Source organism: Malus domestica, chromosome 09, assembly GCF_042453785.1.
Source record: "Malus domestica chromosome 09, GDT2T_hap1".
NCBI classification, from domain to species: domain Eukaryota; kingdom Viridiplantae; phylum Streptophyta; class Magnoliopsida; order Rosales; family Rosaceae; genus Malus; species Malus domestica.
Genome location: NC_091669.1, coordinates 10,511,154 through 10,531,091, shown reverse-complemented (window position 1 = coordinate 10,531,091; position 19,938 = coordinate 10,511,154). Strand labels below are relative to the sequence as shown.

The 19,938-nt window shown below is 36.2% G+C and overlaps 2 protein-coding genes across 3 annotated transcripts; one reads left to right on the top strand and one right to left on the bottom strand.

The window, feature by feature from the left end:
- The first annotated feature begins 5,172 nt into the window (after positions 1-5,172).
- Positions 5,173-13,496, top strand: LOC139187767 (uncharacterized). The gene is made up of 10 exons (XM_070804348.1): positions 5,173-5,301; positions 9,149-9,486; positions 9,952-10,005; positions 10,150-10,227; positions 10,422-10,586; positions 10,699-10,832; positions 10,951-11,025; positions 11,109-11,234; positions 11,322-11,800; positions 11,884-13,496. The coding sequence occupies exons 1-6, from the start codon at positions 5,173-5,175 to the stop codon at positions 10,772-10,774; spliced, it is 840 nt and encodes a 279-aa protein (XP_070660449.1). The 3' UTR covers positions 10,775-10,832; positions 10,951-11,025; positions 11,109-11,234; positions 11,322-11,800; positions 11,884-13,496.
- A 1,191-nt stretch (positions 13,497-14,687) lies between these two features.
- Positions 14,688-16,679, bottom strand: LOC103421267 (zinc transporter 8-like). Of its 2 annotated transcripts, XM_029108134.2 has the most exons (4): positions 16,218-16,592; positions 15,485-16,110; positions 15,251-15,400; positions 14,688-15,141 (listed from the first exon to the last, which is right to left on the bottom strand). In XM_029108134.2, exons 2-4 carry the CDS (start codon positions 16,082-16,084, stop codon positions 14,836-14,838), a joined length of 1,056 nt encoding a protein of 351 aa, XP_028963967.2. In that variant the 5' UTR covers positions 16,085-16,110; positions 16,218-16,592; the 3' UTR covers positions 14,688-14,835. The 2 variants fall into 2 exon arrangements, with proteins under 2 accessions (XP_028963967.2, XP_008357510.3); XM_008359288.4 differs by having other exon boundaries at positions 15,485-16,679.
- Positions 16,680-19,938: the final 3,259 nt, after the last annotated feature.

The window sequence follows — 19,938 nt, the reverse complement described above, 5'->3', positions numbered from 1 at the left end:
ATTGTGATTTAAAAGAAGATGTGTATATGGAGCAATCTGCATGCTTTATTACTCCCTCAATGCCTCACCATGTTTGTAAATTGAGAAAGTCCCTCTATGGCCTAAAACAAGCACCCAGGGCTTGGTTTGACAAATTATTTCAGGTTCTACACACATTTGGTTTTGTCTAATCTTCTTTAAATGCATCCTTATTTGTTTTCAAATGACCTGCCTTGGTAATAGTGTTGGTATATGTGGATGATATACTTGTTACAGGTCCCAACACTACCCTATGTCAATCTTTTATTCAGAAATTGAGTGTTGTCTTTCCAATTAAGGATTTGGGGCCTTTGCACTATTTTTTAAGACTGGAAGTTCAAAGAACACCTGAGGGTATCTTTCTTCACCAAAGTAAGTATCTCCTTGATCTCCTCAAAAGGACCAATATGGAAGGTTCTAAACCTTGTTGCACTCATCTCAGTTCTACCAAGCTTGATCACAGTGGTCCTCTTCTGTTTAATCGCACTGATTACAGGTCCATTGTTAGTGGTCTTCAATATTTGACTTGGACAAGACCTGATCTCTCCTTTGCAGTGAATAAAATTTGCCAATTCATGCATGCTCGAAGTGAACAACATATGCAAGCTGCTAAAAGAGTTCTTCGATATTTGAAAGGAACAGTTTCTTAAGGCATTTGGTTTAAGAAGAGTCAACTTCATCTCACTGGATACTCAGATGCAGATTGGGCGGGTTGCACGTTTGATTGCAGATCCACTAGTGGTTATAGTGTTTTTCTTGGTTTAAACCTAATCAGCTGGAGTGCAAAGAAACAAGCTATTGTAGCTCGATCCTCCATAGAAGCTGAGTATCGATCCTTGACACACACAACTGTTGAGCTTACCTAGATATGCAAAATATTTCATGACATTGGCTTCTCTTTCAGTAATATTCCCACTTTATGGTGTGACAATATCTCAGCTATCTCTCTTGCTTCAAATCCTATTTTTCATGCCCGAACTAAACATGTCGAAATCAATTATCATTATATTCGAGAGTTGGTTCTTGCACAGCTTATCAAAGTTCAGTTTGTTTGTAGTGAAGATCAGTTGGCTGATATTTACACTAAGTCTCTATCCAAAAACAGGTTTTGTTACTTAAAATCCAAGCTTCCCATTGGAACTCTTGCTGAGTCCAATCTTAACTTGAGGGGGTGTATTGAGGCAAATACCTCAGCATAAAAAACTATTAGTTTGTTATAATAGTAAAGTGTTAGTTGAGATGAGTAGTGGTATAATACGTAATTAGTCATAGTTATAGTTAAGGGTACTGTTTTACAAAGCCAAGGTCTATATATACTCTTTAATGTAATAACATTATCAAGTAATGAAAACCATTTATCACAATTCCCTCCCTCTCTCTCTCTCTACATTTTCTCCTTCTCTCTCTAACTTGTTTTCTACAAAAATATAAAATCTCTGCACATTTTAGAGCATAAAGGCATGAAGAATAGCTTGACTATGACCTTTAAATCTTCTTGGTAAGAGCCAATTGAATTTTGAAATCAGTATTTTCTTTCTATACCATATACCACGAAACTAATTAGCCCCGGAAATTGGCTCCACTTAGAACTAGAGATTAGAGAAACTAAATGCTGGTGATTATTAAAGAGACCCTTCTATATTTCAACAAGTTCAAAAGAATAATTCATTACGGGTTCCTTCTTATAGCTAGCAGTTACATGATGAAACACATGGTGAAGCATAAAGGGTTCTTTTACAAAAGAAAATCCTCAAGTTCATTAGCCGTTACCATTTCAAAATATGCACACTTGGATGCGGTTGGTAAATGTTAATAGGTAAACACAACAAAAAAAAAAAACACAAAACACAAATACCTGCTCATACTGTAACCACAAAGAATGGATGTTGAGTTTAAGTTTGTACTCTTAGGTCATTTACTCTGTGTAGAATTACAACCAAAACACAAATAGACCACTTATCAAATACAATTCCCAAGCACAAGTTAAACCAGTGAAACCAAGAAAACTAACTTATTTTCTCATAATCATCCTATTTTCCATGGAAAAATCAAGAAAACGAAAAAGTAAAACCCAATCAAATCTACAAAGATCAAGATCGAACTTGGAACCTGGAGATGCAGAGCTAAATATGCAATGAAACTTTGTTTTAAACATTAAACTGTGATTGTGATGAGAGATTTCTCATCATAGTGTGGGTCTACAATGCAATACAGTGTAATGTTAAAGAGCTTGATCTTGACGTTTCACCACGCAGGGAGACACCATTAGCATTATCATCTTTCATGTTTCTGTCTAAATCTTTAACGTCTCTATCAATGAGTGTGAAGTGTGTTCTTTGCAACATTAGAAAATATATGCTCCTAATTCCTAACCCTAAAATTTGATTTAATTCGATTTAACACTAAAACCCGCAATTTCTAATTTAATTTCCCAAATTGAATCTAATTACAATACCAAAAATCTTCAGATTAAGGCATTAAAGCCTGATTCTGACCTTAGAAAGAAGAAAAATAAAGAATTAAGAAAAGATAGATACCTAGGTCAATCTGTAGCGTGTTGTCTGTCGCACACGTAGAGAAAAGTTTGAGTTTGGAGGCATGAAAGAGGAATCATTGCAATCTAATCACGACGGAATGACATTCTCTTTTATGCAACCGCTCTAATTTAATTTCTTATTTATATATATTTTCTTCCTATCTTTAAGTATTTTATGCACGACAAGTTATTTCAAATTTCAAGGACGAAATTTTTTTAAGGTGGGTAGATTGTAACAACCCGTCCCTAATTTTACGATTTTATTAATTAAATAAGGGAATAGGCGAAAATGCCCCTATAGGCAAGGATTTTGACTTTCGTTGACCATCGTTTAGAGAGACGTATGACTCATTATTTTAGCGCATTTGCGTAGTATGCAACAATACAAATGTGTGGGCGCAAGCGAAATTGAATTTGGAGCCACGATGGAGATTTTACGGATATACGAACGTGAAGGGTGATTTGGTAATTTCATGTTTATAGATATTTTGTGGCTTGTTTTGTGAGCCACATGAGGCCCACACTCCACTCCTACCCTGTCCCGTGTCCCCTCTCTCTAGAAATTATGGATTTCTCTCTTTCATCTCTTATTTCTCTCCCTCTTATCTCTTATCTCTCTCTTATCTCTTATCTCTCTCTTATCTCTTTCCCTCAAACTATCCCTCTCGTCTCTCTGTAAAAAACAATGGAGCCAAGCAGCACCACCACCACATCGCCGTACTTCGACAAACCTCACGACCAAACCAATATCATCACCATTAACCTTGCGGAAGACCACCAACCTTGTTCCCAGTTGCTCAGAACACCTAAGTGGAAAAATGGAACTGCACAGTGACTTTTATCAGTGTTCACTCATTTTCTCCGACCATGGTGAGCCTCGAGACCCTCAAATCCTTCTTATTTTGAAGCTTTTATGTTGTTTTAACCTTAAAATGAGTTTGGGGGATGATTTGATGAAGAACACACACTGGGAGGATTTTTCCTCCAGTTTTCTGATGACTGACCAGCCATGTTTAGGCCAACACCGACGTTAATTTGGCCCCACTTTGGTATAGTTTTGTTCCTTACATTTTCTAGCTTCACATTGGTTTTTAAATCATCGAATTTGGTTGAAAATCGAGCTCGAAATGAGCTCTGAAAGCCAACCCTACAATCTACAAAAACTGTAGATTTCGTGGAAAAGGCATATGGGAAACCACAGCATGGTGGCGCGTGGCTGCTAGTGCAGCCACCTTGTGGCGACGCATGCGGTGACGCGTGGAGGAACTCGATGTCTCTCCTTAGGTTTCTCAACATGCCGAATCCGAATCCGCCCTTTGTTTTCCAAAATTCGATCATTTTAAAATAGTTTCTTTATTAGCCGAACTTTGTACGAAAACGCATTTATACGTTAGTACATTATAGAATTACATAAATGGTATCGTTTCTAGGTGAAATGCATCGCAAGGAACTTCGATACCCGTGAGGCGGGTTCGACTCTACGACATGATTTGTGAGTGGGTCTTTTCTTTGATATATACATATATTTGTTTAGTTTCCATATATCTAATAATGAATTTTCTATATGACTGCCGTAATTGAATTAAGGGTAAATATCAGTTCACTACCCTCAAGTTTCGTGGTTTTCAACATTTGGTACATCAAGTTTTTTTTCGTCCCAGAGTCATACCTAAAGTATTAATTTTGGGACAGTCTCATACATCCGTTAATCAAACTGTGCCATTAACTGATGATGTGGCGTATATGTGGACAATGACTGGACGCCATGTGTCATTAAGGGATCCACATGGAAATTAAAAATTAAAAAAAAATAATTATTTAAAGAAAAGTTAAAAATAAAAATAAAAAAATAAAAAAGCAAAACCTAGATCGTCTTCCCCAAATCCCCTCGTGCTTACCCTCTCACCCACACCCAGATCTTCTCGTCTACCCGTGTCCCCCCTCCCAACCCAAACCTTCATTCACCACCCCATTCTCGCGATTGCAGAAGATGCAGAGGGTAGGGACTCCCTCTCTCTCTCTCTCTCCCTGAACCTTTTTCTTTTTCTCCCAACACAGAAAGCAGAAAGCCACGATCCTTCCTCCTTCGTCGGCACCGCCCCCTCCTAGCTTTCTCTCGAACCCTTTCATCCAATCCAGCAACCAACCCCTCTTTCTTTTCTCCCTCTTTGCTCGTCCTTTGTGCTAGCCACCAACGCCGACACCATCGGCCTGAGTTCGCGCTCGACCTGCTCGAGCTTGCCCATCAGATCGTATGATGGGCTCCTCCAAGCCGTCGAGATGCCAAGGGGGTCGAAGAGGACGTCGAATTGGTCCCCGTCTCTGTCTTGGGCGTCGGTGAATTAAACGGTGAAGTTGCCGAGGAAGAGGAAGGGTTTCTCGAGAAGGTTTCGCGACTTGAACGACGTTGTACGATCTGCAGTTAAATTTGGGGATTATTACAGATTATTGAAATTAAGAGATGAATTAATGTGGAAATTTTGAGATGATTAGGAAATTGGGATTAAGAAAATACAAATTACTGTTTTGGGGGAAGAAAGGGCGAGCGGATAGAGTGGGCACAATGCAGATTAGGGTTTGGTGGGTTGGATAGGTGGAGTCGAAGATGAAGGGGGAAGATGGAAGGGAAAGGGTGGGTGGATAGGTGGAGTCGAAGATGGAGGGGGGAGGGTGGATGGGTGGAGTTGAAGATGGAGGGGGAAGGGTGGATGTATGACGAGTCGAAGAGGAGAGGAGAGGAAGGTTTGGTGGGTTGGTGCAGGGGAGAGAATGGAGGGATAAGGGAGGAAGAAAATGTCGAGAGAGGTAGAAGAGGACCAAATTTTTTTTTTTTTAATTTTGAATTTCCACATGGATCCCTTAATGACATGTGGCGCCAAGTCATTGTCCACATAGGCACCACGTCATCAATTAACGACAGAGTTAACAATTTGACTAACGGATGTATGAGACTGTCCCAAAATTAACACTTTATGTATGACTCTAGGACGAAAAAAACCTGATGTACCAAATGTTGAAAATCATGAAACTTGAGGGTAGTAAACTGATATTTACCCTTGAATTAATGTTTATAGGAAATGACGTAACGATGAGAATTAGGAAATCAATATAAATCTTACGGGTTGTCTTAATTAAATTTACAGCTATGAATAATATTATGTTGACTAGAATTATCGAATCACTATGGCATGACCATATTTATGGCATGACTATAGTTGTAGTGGAAGGAAATTGGTGCATCTGCATGATTGATTTCGGTTCTCTACTTTTTGTCTTTGGTTTGTAGATATATCTAATGTCGGGTCGATTAGTTTTAAAACCACAACTTAATGATACATCAATATTGTATTGTTAAAAGAAACTGAGATTCATATAAAAGTGGCAGTTGGTAGTTACTTGTGTCAATGGGACACCATGAACATAGTATATCCTAAAAAAAATTGTCCACGCAATACTGCAGGCTTTAAAACTATAAAAGAACATGATGAAAGTTCTAAATATATATACAATAGATAATACTATTTACATACATATTTACAATAAGGAACAAAATATGTGGCACATGCCTTTCCGAGAGAATAAAGCATGGTTGGAACCACAAAAGTGTATTTTTGGAGGCTCATTAAAACATGAGATGCCACCTTAACCAACCAATATGAACAATTAGAGGGACTATGTATCACACGAAACAAAGAAATGGCAAACCAATGACTTCAGGATAACACGAAACCTATTTCTGTTTTTAAAGCAGTAAACTAAAGAGAATTATTTTCCAACTTTATATTCCTAAAAAAGTTCGGGTTTAGTGCAATTTGAGCTCAGGAAGATTCATAAAAGACAAAAATATTCAACATAAAAGTAGTGTTTTGAGTAAACATAATGAACCTATACTGTTCATGGAGTCCAATTGTTACTTGTTGAATTTGAGATATCAATAATACCAACCATGTCAAAATAATAAATCAAGTGCAGGACATAAATACATATTATATACAATGAAGCCAAAAACATTCAAAATGATCGGAGCTTCATAGAATGGTAATGAAAATTAAAGCAGTAGGATCCTAAAACATAATTCGAGCCTATATTTGGAATCTTGAGATAATGCACCAACACAGTAGAAAATTAGGAAATGTCAATAAATTCACAGGGAAGAGATAAAAACAATCCTTGAAAGAAGACTAACGTAAAGGTTCAAGGAATGTAAGTCAACGTACATGGCTTAAAGGAATATGTTTTCCACTCAAGAGGTCCAACAGGATAGTTCCATAACTGTAGATTACGCTCTCTGGGATGACCCTGCCTGCAAAGTTTGACTCTAATCAAATATACTGAAAATCGGTTTTCACATCTCGAGTCATAAAAAGTTATCAACTTAGTCAAGTAAACTATCACACCACACCACCAGGTCATTGCTAAGATATTTAAAATCCAAGCATGAAAGCTTTATAAAAATAAATTGTAAATGTAAATAACTAATTAGGCTTTGAGTAAATATCAGGGTGTAGTCAAGCAACCAATTTCTTCCTCCAATGACTCGAATTTCTAAAAATACCAAACAAAGTGAATCTATTAGCAATTCAGAGTCTTTCAAATATTACCATATCTTTGCTGCAAGTCATGCAAAATTCTGGACATTTTAGGAGATGGGTTTTGCTAAAAGGAAAAGGTTTCTATTAGGTTTTTCTGATTAGACACTAAAAATTTCAATAAAATACATGAAGAGATGGATAAAAAAAATTACCGTCTTTTTCCTTCAATCTATTGAGAAATCTATACATTTTAGTGGATGGGATTTCCAAATTAGACACTAAATTCTTCAAGAAAATTCAAAAATAATGTTTTGTGGAAAATTGAGTGATTAATAGCGAAAATTTGAAATCAACACAACATGCATGAGCTCTACAAAGGTTTCAGACGAACTCCGAAACCAGTGAGTTCCGACGAACTCCGAAGACAGTGAGTTCCCAAAAGGTCTCGTGCTATAGGAGGTAGGCATGTACATATAAGGCACATCAGCCCCTGTCACATCCCGGCCCGAGCCCTTACCACATCCCGGGCTCGACTCCACCGTAGCATAATATTGTCCACTTTGGGCCCTGACCACACCCTCATAGTTTTGTTTTTGGGAACTCACACGAGAACTTCCCAGTGGGTCACCCATCCTGGGATTGCTCTCGCACAAACTTGCTTAACTTCGGAGTTCCGACGAACTTAGAAGCCAGTGAGTTCCCAAAATGCCTCGTGCTATAGGAGGTGGACATGTACATATAAGGCACATCACCCCCTCTCCGTTGGTCGATGTGGGATGTTACAATCCACCCCCCCTTAGGGGCCCGACGTCCTCGTTGGCACACTCGCACCAAACGACAAAGTGGCTCGGATACCAAATTGTCACATCCCGACCCAGGCCTAGTGCTAGCAAGGCGACCGTTCGGGACCCAAAGCGGATAATATCGTGCTACGGTGGAGTCGAACCCGGGATGTGATGGGGGCTCGGGTAGGGACACTCGCACCAAATGACAAAGTGGCTCTGATACCAAATTGTCACATCCCGACCCAGGTCCAGGCCCAGTGCTAGCAGGGCGACCGTTCGGGATCCAAAGCGGACAATATCGTGCTACGGTGGAATCGAACCCGGGATGTGATGGGGGCCCGGGCAGGGATGTGACAAATAAGGGCAATATTGTAACTCATCTTCTAGGGATAATACTTAGGTTAAGGAAAACTATTAGTTTGTTATGATAATATTTCTCTTAGTTAGAAAGTTGTTGTGATATAGTTAGCCTACACAACTTACATATATATACTCAAAGTGTAACTTTATTCATTTGTGAACTGAAAACATATTTTCCTAATAGATTATGTTGGCATCATATCTGGCTGTGTCCACCAAGCAATTGTATGGTCGAATCCAAGGAATTCACTTCTATTGATTTGGTGTTAAGTTACTTCCTACCTAAGTACTATGATTCTCTGCATAAAGCCTGACGTTCTCTAACTTTCTATGTCGATTAATAGGACAGAGCAGATTCGACTATCTTGCATTCCAAGGCATAACTTGTATCCATGCCCTTCATATACGACTGGAGTTTGCTCCCAAACAATATAGACATTCCTTCCCCTCACATCAATTCATGAACCTCCTATATCCATTATCATCGATCATGATGAGAAAGCAAGCAAACACATTGGGTTCATCCATGATCTGTGTATATAGCACTACTAAATTATGCACCCCCTGCTATTTCGTCCCATGTTTTGTTGCTTGGAGACCCTAAGCAGGCTGGAGCATAAGAGAAGGATGGCAACATTTTGGTTTGGGAACAGAAATGTTATATTCATTCCCATAATTACGAAAATTAACTATATTCATAACTGCAAATTAACAATCAGGTATTATCTATAACTATACTCATCAGATGATGGATTCCTTATCGGTTAACAGTTTTATACATCTTCGTCAATACAAAAAATATATTCGCCCAATGATGCATGATAATTTAGTAAATATTAATTTAGTCATTAAATATTTGATGTATAAAATGATTTAATGAATGGATCTTGTAGAGCAAATTGTACATATACTAAAAGAGTAACATTCAAGTTAATTCCCGTTGTGTCCTTTTAGACTCAGATTACTGTTTCTTCTACAGTAGATTTCCGATTTTTCCCTCTCTCTATCTCTCTCCTCGACTCTTTGTTCATCCTCCTTTCCACCGCTTCAATGTTGCTCTCACCTTTTCATTCCCTTTTAATTTTCTTCTCTCACGCTTTCGCTCCTTCCTTTCCACCGCTTCAATCTTGCTCCAACGTTTCATTCCCTCCTCCACCGTTTCATTCTTGCTCCACTGCGAATCGAAACCAAAAATTGCTCAACCACCGGACTCAGCGACGTTTTCCAAATTCCTCTTCACTGAAGTTCATCGAAAGTAGGTTACCCTCTTCATTTCCTCAATAAATTTGATTATCTATTAATTTTCCTGAAATTATTTTTGGTTTCAAATTTATATCGATTGCTAGGGTTTTGGAAGGGTGTATGGATTTGGGTAATTTTCATATTATTTTGGGAGTTTGCCCACTTGAGGTAGAGGTTTTGTAGACAGATTTTGGCTTCTGGCTAGAGTTTTGGCCAATCCGAATTGTTGAAGAGGTTTATTTATTGTCATATTTTGGTTTATATTTTCCGGCATGCTTTTTTATTGCACTATCTTTCTCGGAGGTATAAGATTTTGCTTCTCTCTCTACATCCTTTGTTTGTATGTTAATTTTGGAAAAGTTCCCAGCCATTGTGTGTGAGTGTGTATTTTTTTTATTAATTTAGTTTCTGGATAAAATTGTATTTTGTTGCTAAGTATTTTTGGATTAAAACTAAGAGCGTTGATTTAAGTTTGCAGGTGTGTTCAAATTCAGGAAAAGAAAAATTGTGATGATCCCCAAGAACAAAGGAAGTAAAAATTTTTGATAGTTAGATTTTGAAATTTCTTTTTTCCCAAATCTAATATGTGTTGAAGTTTAGCAGGAATTTGGTTAGCTCTGTGTTTCTTTACTGGATGGTATGTAATTAATTATTCATTGTTTATCTGTTTATGCAGGCCAGAAGATCTTAGGATCCCATTTGAGCGATTTGGCCCGGTAAAGGATGTGTATCTTCCAAAGAATTACTACACGGGGTATGCCATTCTTGATTGTTATAGTGTTAATTATCCTAAAGATGTAATATGATTCTTCTTTTCTGCTGTGGTTTAATGGTGTAAAACTTGCACTCTGGAATAGATATTTCTTTGAAAGTGGACATATTTGTGAATTTTCTGGATAGCACAAATTGAAGTTATTTTGACTCACTGTTTTTACTTTCAATTCGTAGGGAACCACGGGGTTTTGGGTTTGTGAAGTACCGTTTTGGTGAGGATGCAGTGGAAGCAAAGCAACAGTTGAATCATACAGTTATTGGTGGGCGTGAGATAAGAATTGTGTTTGCTGAGGAGAATAGAAAAACTGCTCAAGAAATGCGCACAACTGCCCGCGTAAGGTATGTTGTATTTGGCTTCAATACTACCCATCATTTATTATGCCTTCTTAAATATAATTAGATATTCATTTTATAAATGTGATTTTTTATTTTATTTTATATTTATCTGCAGTAGTCGACATGGAGGAAGCTCCAGAAGGAGAACTCCACCGAGGTCCCCAAGACGGCAATATTGTTGTCGGTTTTAACTTTCACTTGGCTGGAAATAAGGAAGATAAGCCTACCATCAGCTCTCTAATTAGCAAGGTGATTAGCAATATTTGATAATTTGAGTTGTTTTAAAATATTATTGTCTGGTTTTTATCGCAGAAAGTTTAGCCTCAAACCACACTCATTAGCAATATAAACTTTTTTGCTATCAAAGGACTAACCACAACAACAACAACCAAGCCTTTTCCTACTAAGTGGGGTCGGCTAATCAAAGGACTAACCACTTGAGGTAATTAATCTTACTGATAAAGTATATTTGGATGTTTAAATATGCATTGGTATTGAAGCTAAGCAGCCTAACTCTGCCATTAGAAATTGTGCTCCAGTTCAGCGTATTAAGAACGGGAGGAGTATAAGGTTGAAGTGTAAGCGAATGGCCATGTTCGCCATAAGAATTTATTGAGGTTGCTTGGTTATTCAGCTAAAAGGAGCTCATAGGTAATTTTGATATTCATTCGCTATATCCTGTATACTTTCAAGTTTCGATCTTTTGCTAAGATTTTTTTTTTTTTTTTAATGCTTCAGGTTCATGGTAATGACAGCTGTTATATTTACAATCACCACTCTTGTAATTCTTTTTTTTTTTTTCAATGTATCAGACAATTTGGTTCTAAGGTCAGTACATAGTTATGTTTTTTATCTTGCAGATTTATGAATAACAATTGGGTATCTCTCTCTGGTAATTGTGTGGTTGAAGTCGATTTCCTTTCTCCACTTTTACTGATTTCATTTTAAGTTCATCTATGCCATATAATTGTTTGGGATTTAATTGGAATTTAATTCAATTCCTATGTGTTTTATTTAACTAATATTCGAAATTTATTCAATAGTTTACTAATTTGGTGTGTTTATTAATCTTACAATATGCTATCAGTGGTTTCAACTGCCTAAGTCATTTTTCTAACTTCTAATTAGTCCTTTTATTGTTCTGATCTTCCATTTGCTTTCAGAACAAATTTCTTGAGCTCTCTCTCAAGCCCGGAACTCCTTCCCCACACTAGAAGGTTCGTCTCTCTCTCTTTCTCACCTTTTTTATTTTCAATTTTATGTTGAATCCTGTTTTGATTTGAAGAAATTTTATATCCAGAAAAGCTTGGCTTCTGATTTGAAGAAATTTTAAACCTATAAATGCTTGGGTTTCCGGGTGAGTTCTCCGACATATTTGTTTTGGGTTTGGTTTTTGGGTTCTCTTTTCTTTGTTCAAGTTTTGATGCTTTTAATTTTAAAAATCAGGGTTAAAGAAATTTTTCTGGTTTAAGCATTGATCTCCTGGATTGCATGAAATCGGTATTTAAAGAAAATTTTTGCCTAAAAAATTAACTCTCACAGTTTCCTGCGAGTTAGTCTTAAACTTTTGATTTAATTTTTTTTTTTTAAATTATTATCATTTTTGTTATATATCCTGCTATTTTGGATTTTGTTATGATTTTTATGCGATGTTCATGTGTGCTCAAATTAATTTTTCTGTTCTTATTTTTATCCCAGTGGCTAGAAACTGAATTTTGGTTGTTGTGAATATATATGTGAACATATAATATCATCGTTTGGAGTGAATTGAATTCATTTTAAATATTCTTACATTTATTGATTATCAGATGTCATAGTTTGTGATATATTGTAATATGATTTGAACGATTATTATTAATTTTAATTTTTCAAGATCATTGCGGCAATGCGACGATATGGGTATGAATAACATCTTTATGTGTTTGAGTTCGAATGTGTTTACTAGAATAATTATGTTTATTTGATTGTAGGGATCTTATTAAAAAGATAGAAAGAGTAATTGAATTAGATTATTGCGAAGCTTTGACAGAAATTGCTGAGTTTAGTTAATTTCTATAGATTATTAAATGTTTGAATATGCCTATCAGGCTGCAGTGGAATCTCTCATAGAAAAGAGAGGCTACACTTGAAATTGAGCGATCACAAAATTAGGATGAGCACAAAAGAGTTCAAAAAGAGCTTTCAAGTGCTTACTCAGAAGGTAAAGTAGAATATGCATTCCTTTCCTCCCTTTGCAAAGTGTCAAAGCACCTACGTATCAGAAGAAAGGAGGAACAAAGTGAAGAAACTAACCCATTTTCTTTTTGCTACGTTTTATACAGTTTGAAAACTTTGGCTTTTTGCTACGTTTATATATAAGAAAGTGAACTCAAATGCCCAGTTCATTTGAGTCTTATCTTTTCCGTGTGAATATTAATAATCAGATCAAATTCTTTGAACTAAACTCTAAATTTTGTGGGTTGAAAAAAAAAAACTGTGAATCATGTGAAGTGGAATGAAACAATAGGTTTTCGTACTACATCTGGAAATGAACATTATTATGCTTTTGTAATATGATGCTCTCTTAATTTTATTATGTAATTTGCTTCTATAGTACGAATGATCTCTTAACTTGCTTTTGCAGATCTTCTTTGGTTCCTAAGCTAGCTCTGTGATTCTCCATCTTCAAATATCTTGCTTTTGCAGATCTTCGTTGGTTCCTAAGCTAGCTCTGTGATTCTCCATCTTCAAATAATTTTGTTGGTTTATTTAGAGTTTTGGTCCTTGAATTGGTTTAAACTAATTTCTTGACAATCAAGAGTGCTGGAGGGAGCTTTTGGTATTCCATTGAACAATTTTTGTCATATTTATCAATGTAATGACACAATATTTCTTAACATTTTTTTCATGTAAATAACTTTTTAAGTTTCATAATCTTTTGTATATAAGTACTGCTGTCAATCGAAAATCACAAAAACTGCTTAAGTGGAATGTGTTGATATAATATTCTATGTAAGTATCAATTAAATATAGCAATGAATTGTATTAATCTTCTATGACACAATCTTTAATATCTTTCAAATATAATGTTTTTTACAATCTTTAATATCTTTCAATAATTTTTAGTTAAAGCTAAACATTGATAATGTTGGTTGATCTTTGATATCTCACATAAATACTATTAAATTTTATAGATTTTGATCAATATCAAAACTTTTTGAACTTTCTTACAAAATGCAACTCACACAATGTAATTTTTTATTCTCAAGTTAATGGATTCAATGAATAATGTATATGTATATATATATATATATATATATATATATGTTAATTATATTATATATTATTCGGTCAAATTCGGGTACGGATACAGATTAGGAACCCCTATAATCATATTCAAAACCATAACCGAATAATATTCACGGTTTTTCCCTATACCCAAACTATACCCAAATTTTCATACTTAAATCTATTCCATTCCATTCGGAAGGTTATCTACTGTTATCGGGTTTAATGGTTAGAATTGTTATCCCTAAGAGCTAACAACCCAAAAGCACTTCTCAGAACCCTTCAACAAAACAAACATACGCTCCAACAAAAGCACTTCTCAGAACCCTTCAACAAAACAAACACATGATCAAATAAAAGCACTTCTCAGACCCCTTAAAAAAACTGGGATTCTCAAACAGCAAAGGTGTTGTATATGAGTCAGCACTTATTATCGTAAGTTTGGAGTTTTGAAAGTGGAATTATGAGTTTAGCCAAAAATGACCATCTCAATCCTCCATGTCATTTCCTCTTAAGAGTATTTAAAATATTTTATTTATTTTTCTGCTTTTTACTAGTTGGATTTTCCTTGGTAGATTTTCAATCGCTCCTTGAAGATTTCTGCTGACCTTACCTTCACTTGGGAAATAAGGGGACCGATTTTTTGCACAGTAAAAGAAACTTGCTTTGCATTTTCCACCTATCATAATTTCAAGGTAGAAATTAGAAAAGAACTGGTGGGTGTTGACATTGATGCATACATGCATAGCAAAGGGATCCACTAGATTAACGGTTCAGATTAAAAGTTTGACTGTATAGCAAATAACCACTCTTGCATTGAGTTGCAAAGAAACTCTCTTACACGAAATAACCACTGTTTGAATTAATAACTTGATGCAAATTTGGAGAAGGAGAACACAAAACTTCAGGAAAAAAAAAGACGAAAGAAAACTTAATGAGAAGCAAACAAAAAATTATGGACAATATCCTTGATTGACGAACTAGTTTAAGCCCATTTGGCCAGCAAAGACATGCAACCAGCGCCGAGAAGAAGAGATAAGTTAGCTCCAGCTTGAAGCCTTCCATTTCTCTGCATTTTTGGGTTCATGAAATCAGCTGCTAGCAGATCAACAAGGGACATGTAGATTAAGATACCGGCTGATGCCGCGTTAAAAACGCCTTCCATGATGAGTGCAGTCGGGCTGCTTTCGTCATAAACATTTGATATTCCAATTCCGATGCCAATCCCAACAGGAGTTGTAAGAGAGAAGAACAATGACATGATTGCAACAGCTCGATTCTTGAATTTCGCCTACAAAGAACATTAAAAAAATAATATCCGATCAACATCCTGAGTTTTTTGGCTCTAACCAAGTTGGGTACGAACATATTGGCATCAATAGTTATAGGCAAAAAATTACCTGAGTTATGCATCCACCGAGTCCCATGCCTTCGAAAAATTGATGGAAAGACAAGGCAGCTACAAGAGGCTTTATTGTTTTAGGACTTTCAGATGCACCTAACGAAATTCCTATAATCACAGAATGCACAACAATCCCCAACTCCAAAACCTGCCACAGAAATCAAAATTAATTAACTAATTAAAAAAAATCACCACTAATCACAAAAAAATAAATATTCAAAAAGAAAATTACCTGTGAAATCACTCTGTGCCTAAGAAGTTCTGCTGAGGGCGAAGTGTCAACTGCTCCATGAGCATGGCCGTGAGTTGCATGAGTATGAACATGCACGTGACCCTCATGCTCTTGGGCCTTCTCTTCGTCTGCATTAATGTTGTTCTTGAAGTGAGACCTGCTGTAATAAGAAGTGGCATAAGAATCCACCATCAAAGTCCCAATGGCAGCCATCATGGCCACAAACCCAGTGAAGGGAAATTTCCCCCATGGGTTCTCCTTAAGAGCCGGGTCCGTCAAGCTCTCAAAAGCATCCGGGAGCACGTGGATGAACCCAGTAGCCAATATGACCCCGGCTGCAAAGGCCTTGATGATGAAGAATATGTTCCTATCGGGATGTAAAGCCGGAATGGTCTTCCCAAGAATTGGGATACCAACACCGACTGCACCGGCGACTAGGATGGATGCAATCGCCCCAATTTTGTACTTTAGAGCTTCAGTTTTGTTCCGGTTCCCATCCCCTTCTCCTTTTTCACAGGTGCACTCTCCGAAAACTAAGGTGGGGAGTATGAAGAGGAGGCAAAAGAATGCAAAACGACTATGCTGTCGAAGTTTGCTCATCGCAGAAAAAATTACCTACCACGAAACTCCAAGAAAAAGTAGACTAGAAATTCAGGGTTCGAAACGCTACTTTATAACAAAAAAAGGCGGTCGAAAATTTAAAAGCACAAAACAGATGAGTGGAGAATCTTACTTCAACGAAAAGGAGTGATCGTAAGAGAATGAAGAGAAATCAAGAGAGGTATGAGAGGGAGAGAAACGTTTGAAGTTGGTAGCACTTTATATAGGAGATTCTAAAGGTCTTCGGTGTGATTGATATGGCCCCATGATCGAGATGGACTGGGAGGATTTGGGATTGGTGACTTCAAGGGAAAGAATTAGGATTAACGAAAAAAGAATGAACGAAATAATGAGACCATGAACTGATCAACCTATAACCTTATAGCCGATCAACCATGATTTTACGGTTAATGGGGAAGAAACAATGAGGACATTCTATGGAGGTTTTGTTTAGGAAGGCAACTTGGTTTTCTGAGAAAGACTCAAACTGTCATTAAAAAACAAGTGTATTGAGCTGTTAGGAAAATCCGGTGTTTTAATTTCCAAGTGTCGAAAGAATGTCGACATAATATGTAGAAGAAAAGGATAACAAGAGGTTTCACACAGAGTCAACTTTTGAATTGATAAATTTGTCAAAAAAATGACGAAATAGTGTGTTTCTTCTATTTAATTCAATTAATTTCCCCATCCAAAACGGTCAACGTAGAGGCCTGAACAAACTCTTAATTAATTCAATTAATTATTGCCGCTGATAATTATATGGGGGGGGTCTCAATTATTTTAACTTAGATTGGTAAAAAATTATGTTCATATAGACTCATTTGGGATTTTGATACAAATGCCTAGGTTTAAATTTTGAGATTAAACATTTATGCCTTTTAAAGTTTTGATTAACATTTTCCTACAATTTAGGTGCCACATGGATTAGAAGTAGCCTTTTTTATAATTTAAATTACCCAACTTGCCATTATATAAATATACCTTTTAATTCCTAGATAATACATCAAAACTCCTAAAATCTTGTAGATAAATATTGTAGAATTTAATTCCAATAAAAAGTCTTTCAAAATACCCATGAATGCGACTTGGCATTATATTTAATATACCTTTTAATTTTCTTAGATAATATCTCAAAACTCTTAAAATCTTGTAGATAAATATTGTAGTATTCAATTTTAATAAAAAGTCTTTCAACTTACACATGAAACGTAGATTTCTTCTTGGTACATATTTTATACATTACTTAATATATCTTCTTGGTACATATTTGGTATGTTTGTTTTCTTTTTTGTATGTATTTGGTATTTATTTTAAAAAAAAATATTTGGTACATATATTTCCTCTTGATTAAACATATATTTCTCCTTGGTACATATTTGGTACATTACTTTATATATCTTCTTGGTACGTATTTGGTACATTCATATTTCTTTTTTGTATGTATTTGGTAAATTTATATATTATTTTGGTAGGTTTATATTTATTTAAAAAAAATATTTGGTACATTACTTTATATATCTTCTTGTTACGTATTCGATACGTTTAAATATATTATCTGAACGTACCTGCCTCAAGCCTCCAAAAATAGAGAATACGTCTAATTATCTCACATGATATCAATATAAAATAGTGAAAACAACCACTAATTGAAATGGATAAGTCCATTCAAAATTAAAAAATGAGGATCACATAATTCTAACGTGGGAGAATAAACCATACGGCTCAAACGTGGGAGAAGAAACTGGCTTCCTTAAAAAAAAAAGGCCACGTACAAAAATATGTCAACCTAAAAGGATATGTATAGAATTTAATAATTAACATTTTAAATTTTTTAAAAAACACAATAATTACATGTAATCTAAATAAATATAAAAATGCTGACATGACTATTGTTTAGGTGTACTAATCAAATTTCAAAATAGAACCAATATTTAATCTAAAGAGTATTAAAAAAGTGCAGGAGATTCTAATTTTACCTTTTTTCTAAAGCAAGAATGTCACATCCCGGCCAGGGGCGGACCACTTCCCAGGCCCGCTCCACCACCGTAGCACGATATTGTCCTCTTTGGGCCTCGACCACGCCCTCATGGTTTTGTTTCTAGGAACTCACAAACAATTTCCCAATGGGTCACCCATCATGGGAGTGCTCTCGCGCGAACTCGCTTAACTTCGGAGTTCCTACGAAACCCGAAGTCAGTGAGCTCCCAAAAGGCCTCGTGCTAGGTAGGGATGAAAATATACATTTAAGGATCACTCCCATGAGCGATGTGGGATGGATGTTACAATCCACCCCCCTAAGGGCCCGACATCCTCGTCGGCACACTTCCGACCAGGGATTGGCTCTGATACCAAATTGTCACATCCCGACCCGAGGCGGACCACTTCCCAGGCCCGTTCCATCATCATAGCACGATATTGTCCGTTTGAGCCCCGACCACGCCCTCACGGTTTTGTTTTTGGGAACTCACGAGCAACTTCCTAGTGGATCACCCATCATGGGAGTGCTCTCGCACGAACTCGCTTAACTTCGGAGTTCCTACGGAACCCGAAGTCAATGAGCTCCCAAAAGGCCTCGTGCTAGGTAGGGATAAAAATATACATTTAAGGATCACTTTCCTAGGCGATGTGGGATGTTACAGAGAAGGAATTTATAGAAAACCAAATTTTGTTTGCATCTTCCAAATAAACCTTTTTGACTATATTGCAAATTTTCCATTGTTAGAGCTATATTTATTATGGCACAGTTTTTAATTTCTTTTTTTGTCTATTTTACTCTCTCATGTTTATCAGGTGAATGTTACAACTTTATTAACTTTTTATTTTTTTTTAATAAAGGATACCAGCTGCAGTCCACCTATAGGTTGAAAATTTTTCTCATTACCTAATGATATTTTTGTTGTTGCCATTTTTGAGTTGTGGTATCCAATTTTTTTTTGGCTTCTGCCGAATGGGTAGTATTTTCTTCCAATCCAATCACAAACCTGAAACAATCAAAATTAATTAATCACACAATTAAATAAAAAAAAATTTACGATAAAAACTTTAATCAATTGGGAGTTAGGGGTGGGCACTTGAAACCGAAAACCGCATCCGAAACATGAACCAAATCGAACCAAACCGAACGGTTTGGTTTTGTGGTTTCAAAACGGTTTCGGTTTGAAACCGAACCGAATAGGGGAAAAACTGTTTCTCCGAAATCGAACCGAAACCGAAACCGCATACCTTTATTAAATGTTAAATTTTAATTGGTTATTTTCATTGAGTCCATACATTTAGCATGGACTCAACCACATCATAACATGGCCACATAACATAACCTTTTATTTTCTTTCTTCTAGTCCCGTAGTCCATGGACTAAGACTTTGTGTTCTCTTTCTCAAGTTTCTCAAGTTTATTCATCTTTCTCAAATACAGGACTTTCTTTATGTTACACTTTCTGTGTGTTTGCAACTTTACTAAAACACATCTACCACTTTTTGTTATTAAAAAAATTTCACATAGTTTTGATTGGTAGGTTCTACCAAAACAAGAGTCATTACTTATTAGAATCTTTTTTACGCTTGGGTTTGCAGTACTGTCATTGAAGATTTGATGTGCTCTTAGTTGCCTCAAGTTGAATTATTTTGTTGTGGTCCTTGTGGATGTGAATTTTGTTGTCATCAATTAGGTAACCATAATAGTTTTTTCAAACAATGAAACCAAACCGAAACCGTTTGAAACCAAACCGAACCAAACCAAATGGTTTGATTTCATTTTGGTTTTAGCCTCAAAACCGCACCGAACCAAACTGTAAAAACTTGCGGTTTTGGTTTTGGTTTCACTCAAAACCGCACCAAACCAAACCGCGCCCACCC

Bases quoted from the DNA above. Each gene is read 5' to 3' on its own strand.
- LOC103421267 (XM_008359288.4), bottom strand. From the start codon at position 16,084: ATGAGCAAACTTCGACAGCATAGTCGTTTTGCATTCTTTTGCCTCCTC. The intron at 15,401-15,484 runs GTAATTTTCTTT...TTTCTGTGGCAG, and splicing joins GGCACAGAGTGATTTCACAG to GTTTTGGAGTTGGGGATTGT. The intron at 15,142-15,250 runs GTAATTTTTTGC...TGTTCTTTGTAG, and splicing joins TCGGTGGATGCATAACTCAG to GCGAAATTCAAGAATCGAGC.
- LOC139187767 (XM_070804348.1), top strand. From the start codon at position 5,173: ATGGAAGGGAAAGGGTGGGTGGATAGGTGGAGTCGAAGATGGAGGGGG. The intron at 5,302-9,148 runs GTGGGTTGGTGC...ATATACTAAAAG, and splicing joins GGAGAGGAGAGGAAGGTTTG to AGTAACATTCAAGTTAATTC. The intron at 9,487-9,951 runs GTAGGTTACCCT...TTAAGTTTGCAG, and splicing joins TTCACTGAAGTTCATCGAAA to GTGTGTTCAAATTCAGGAAA.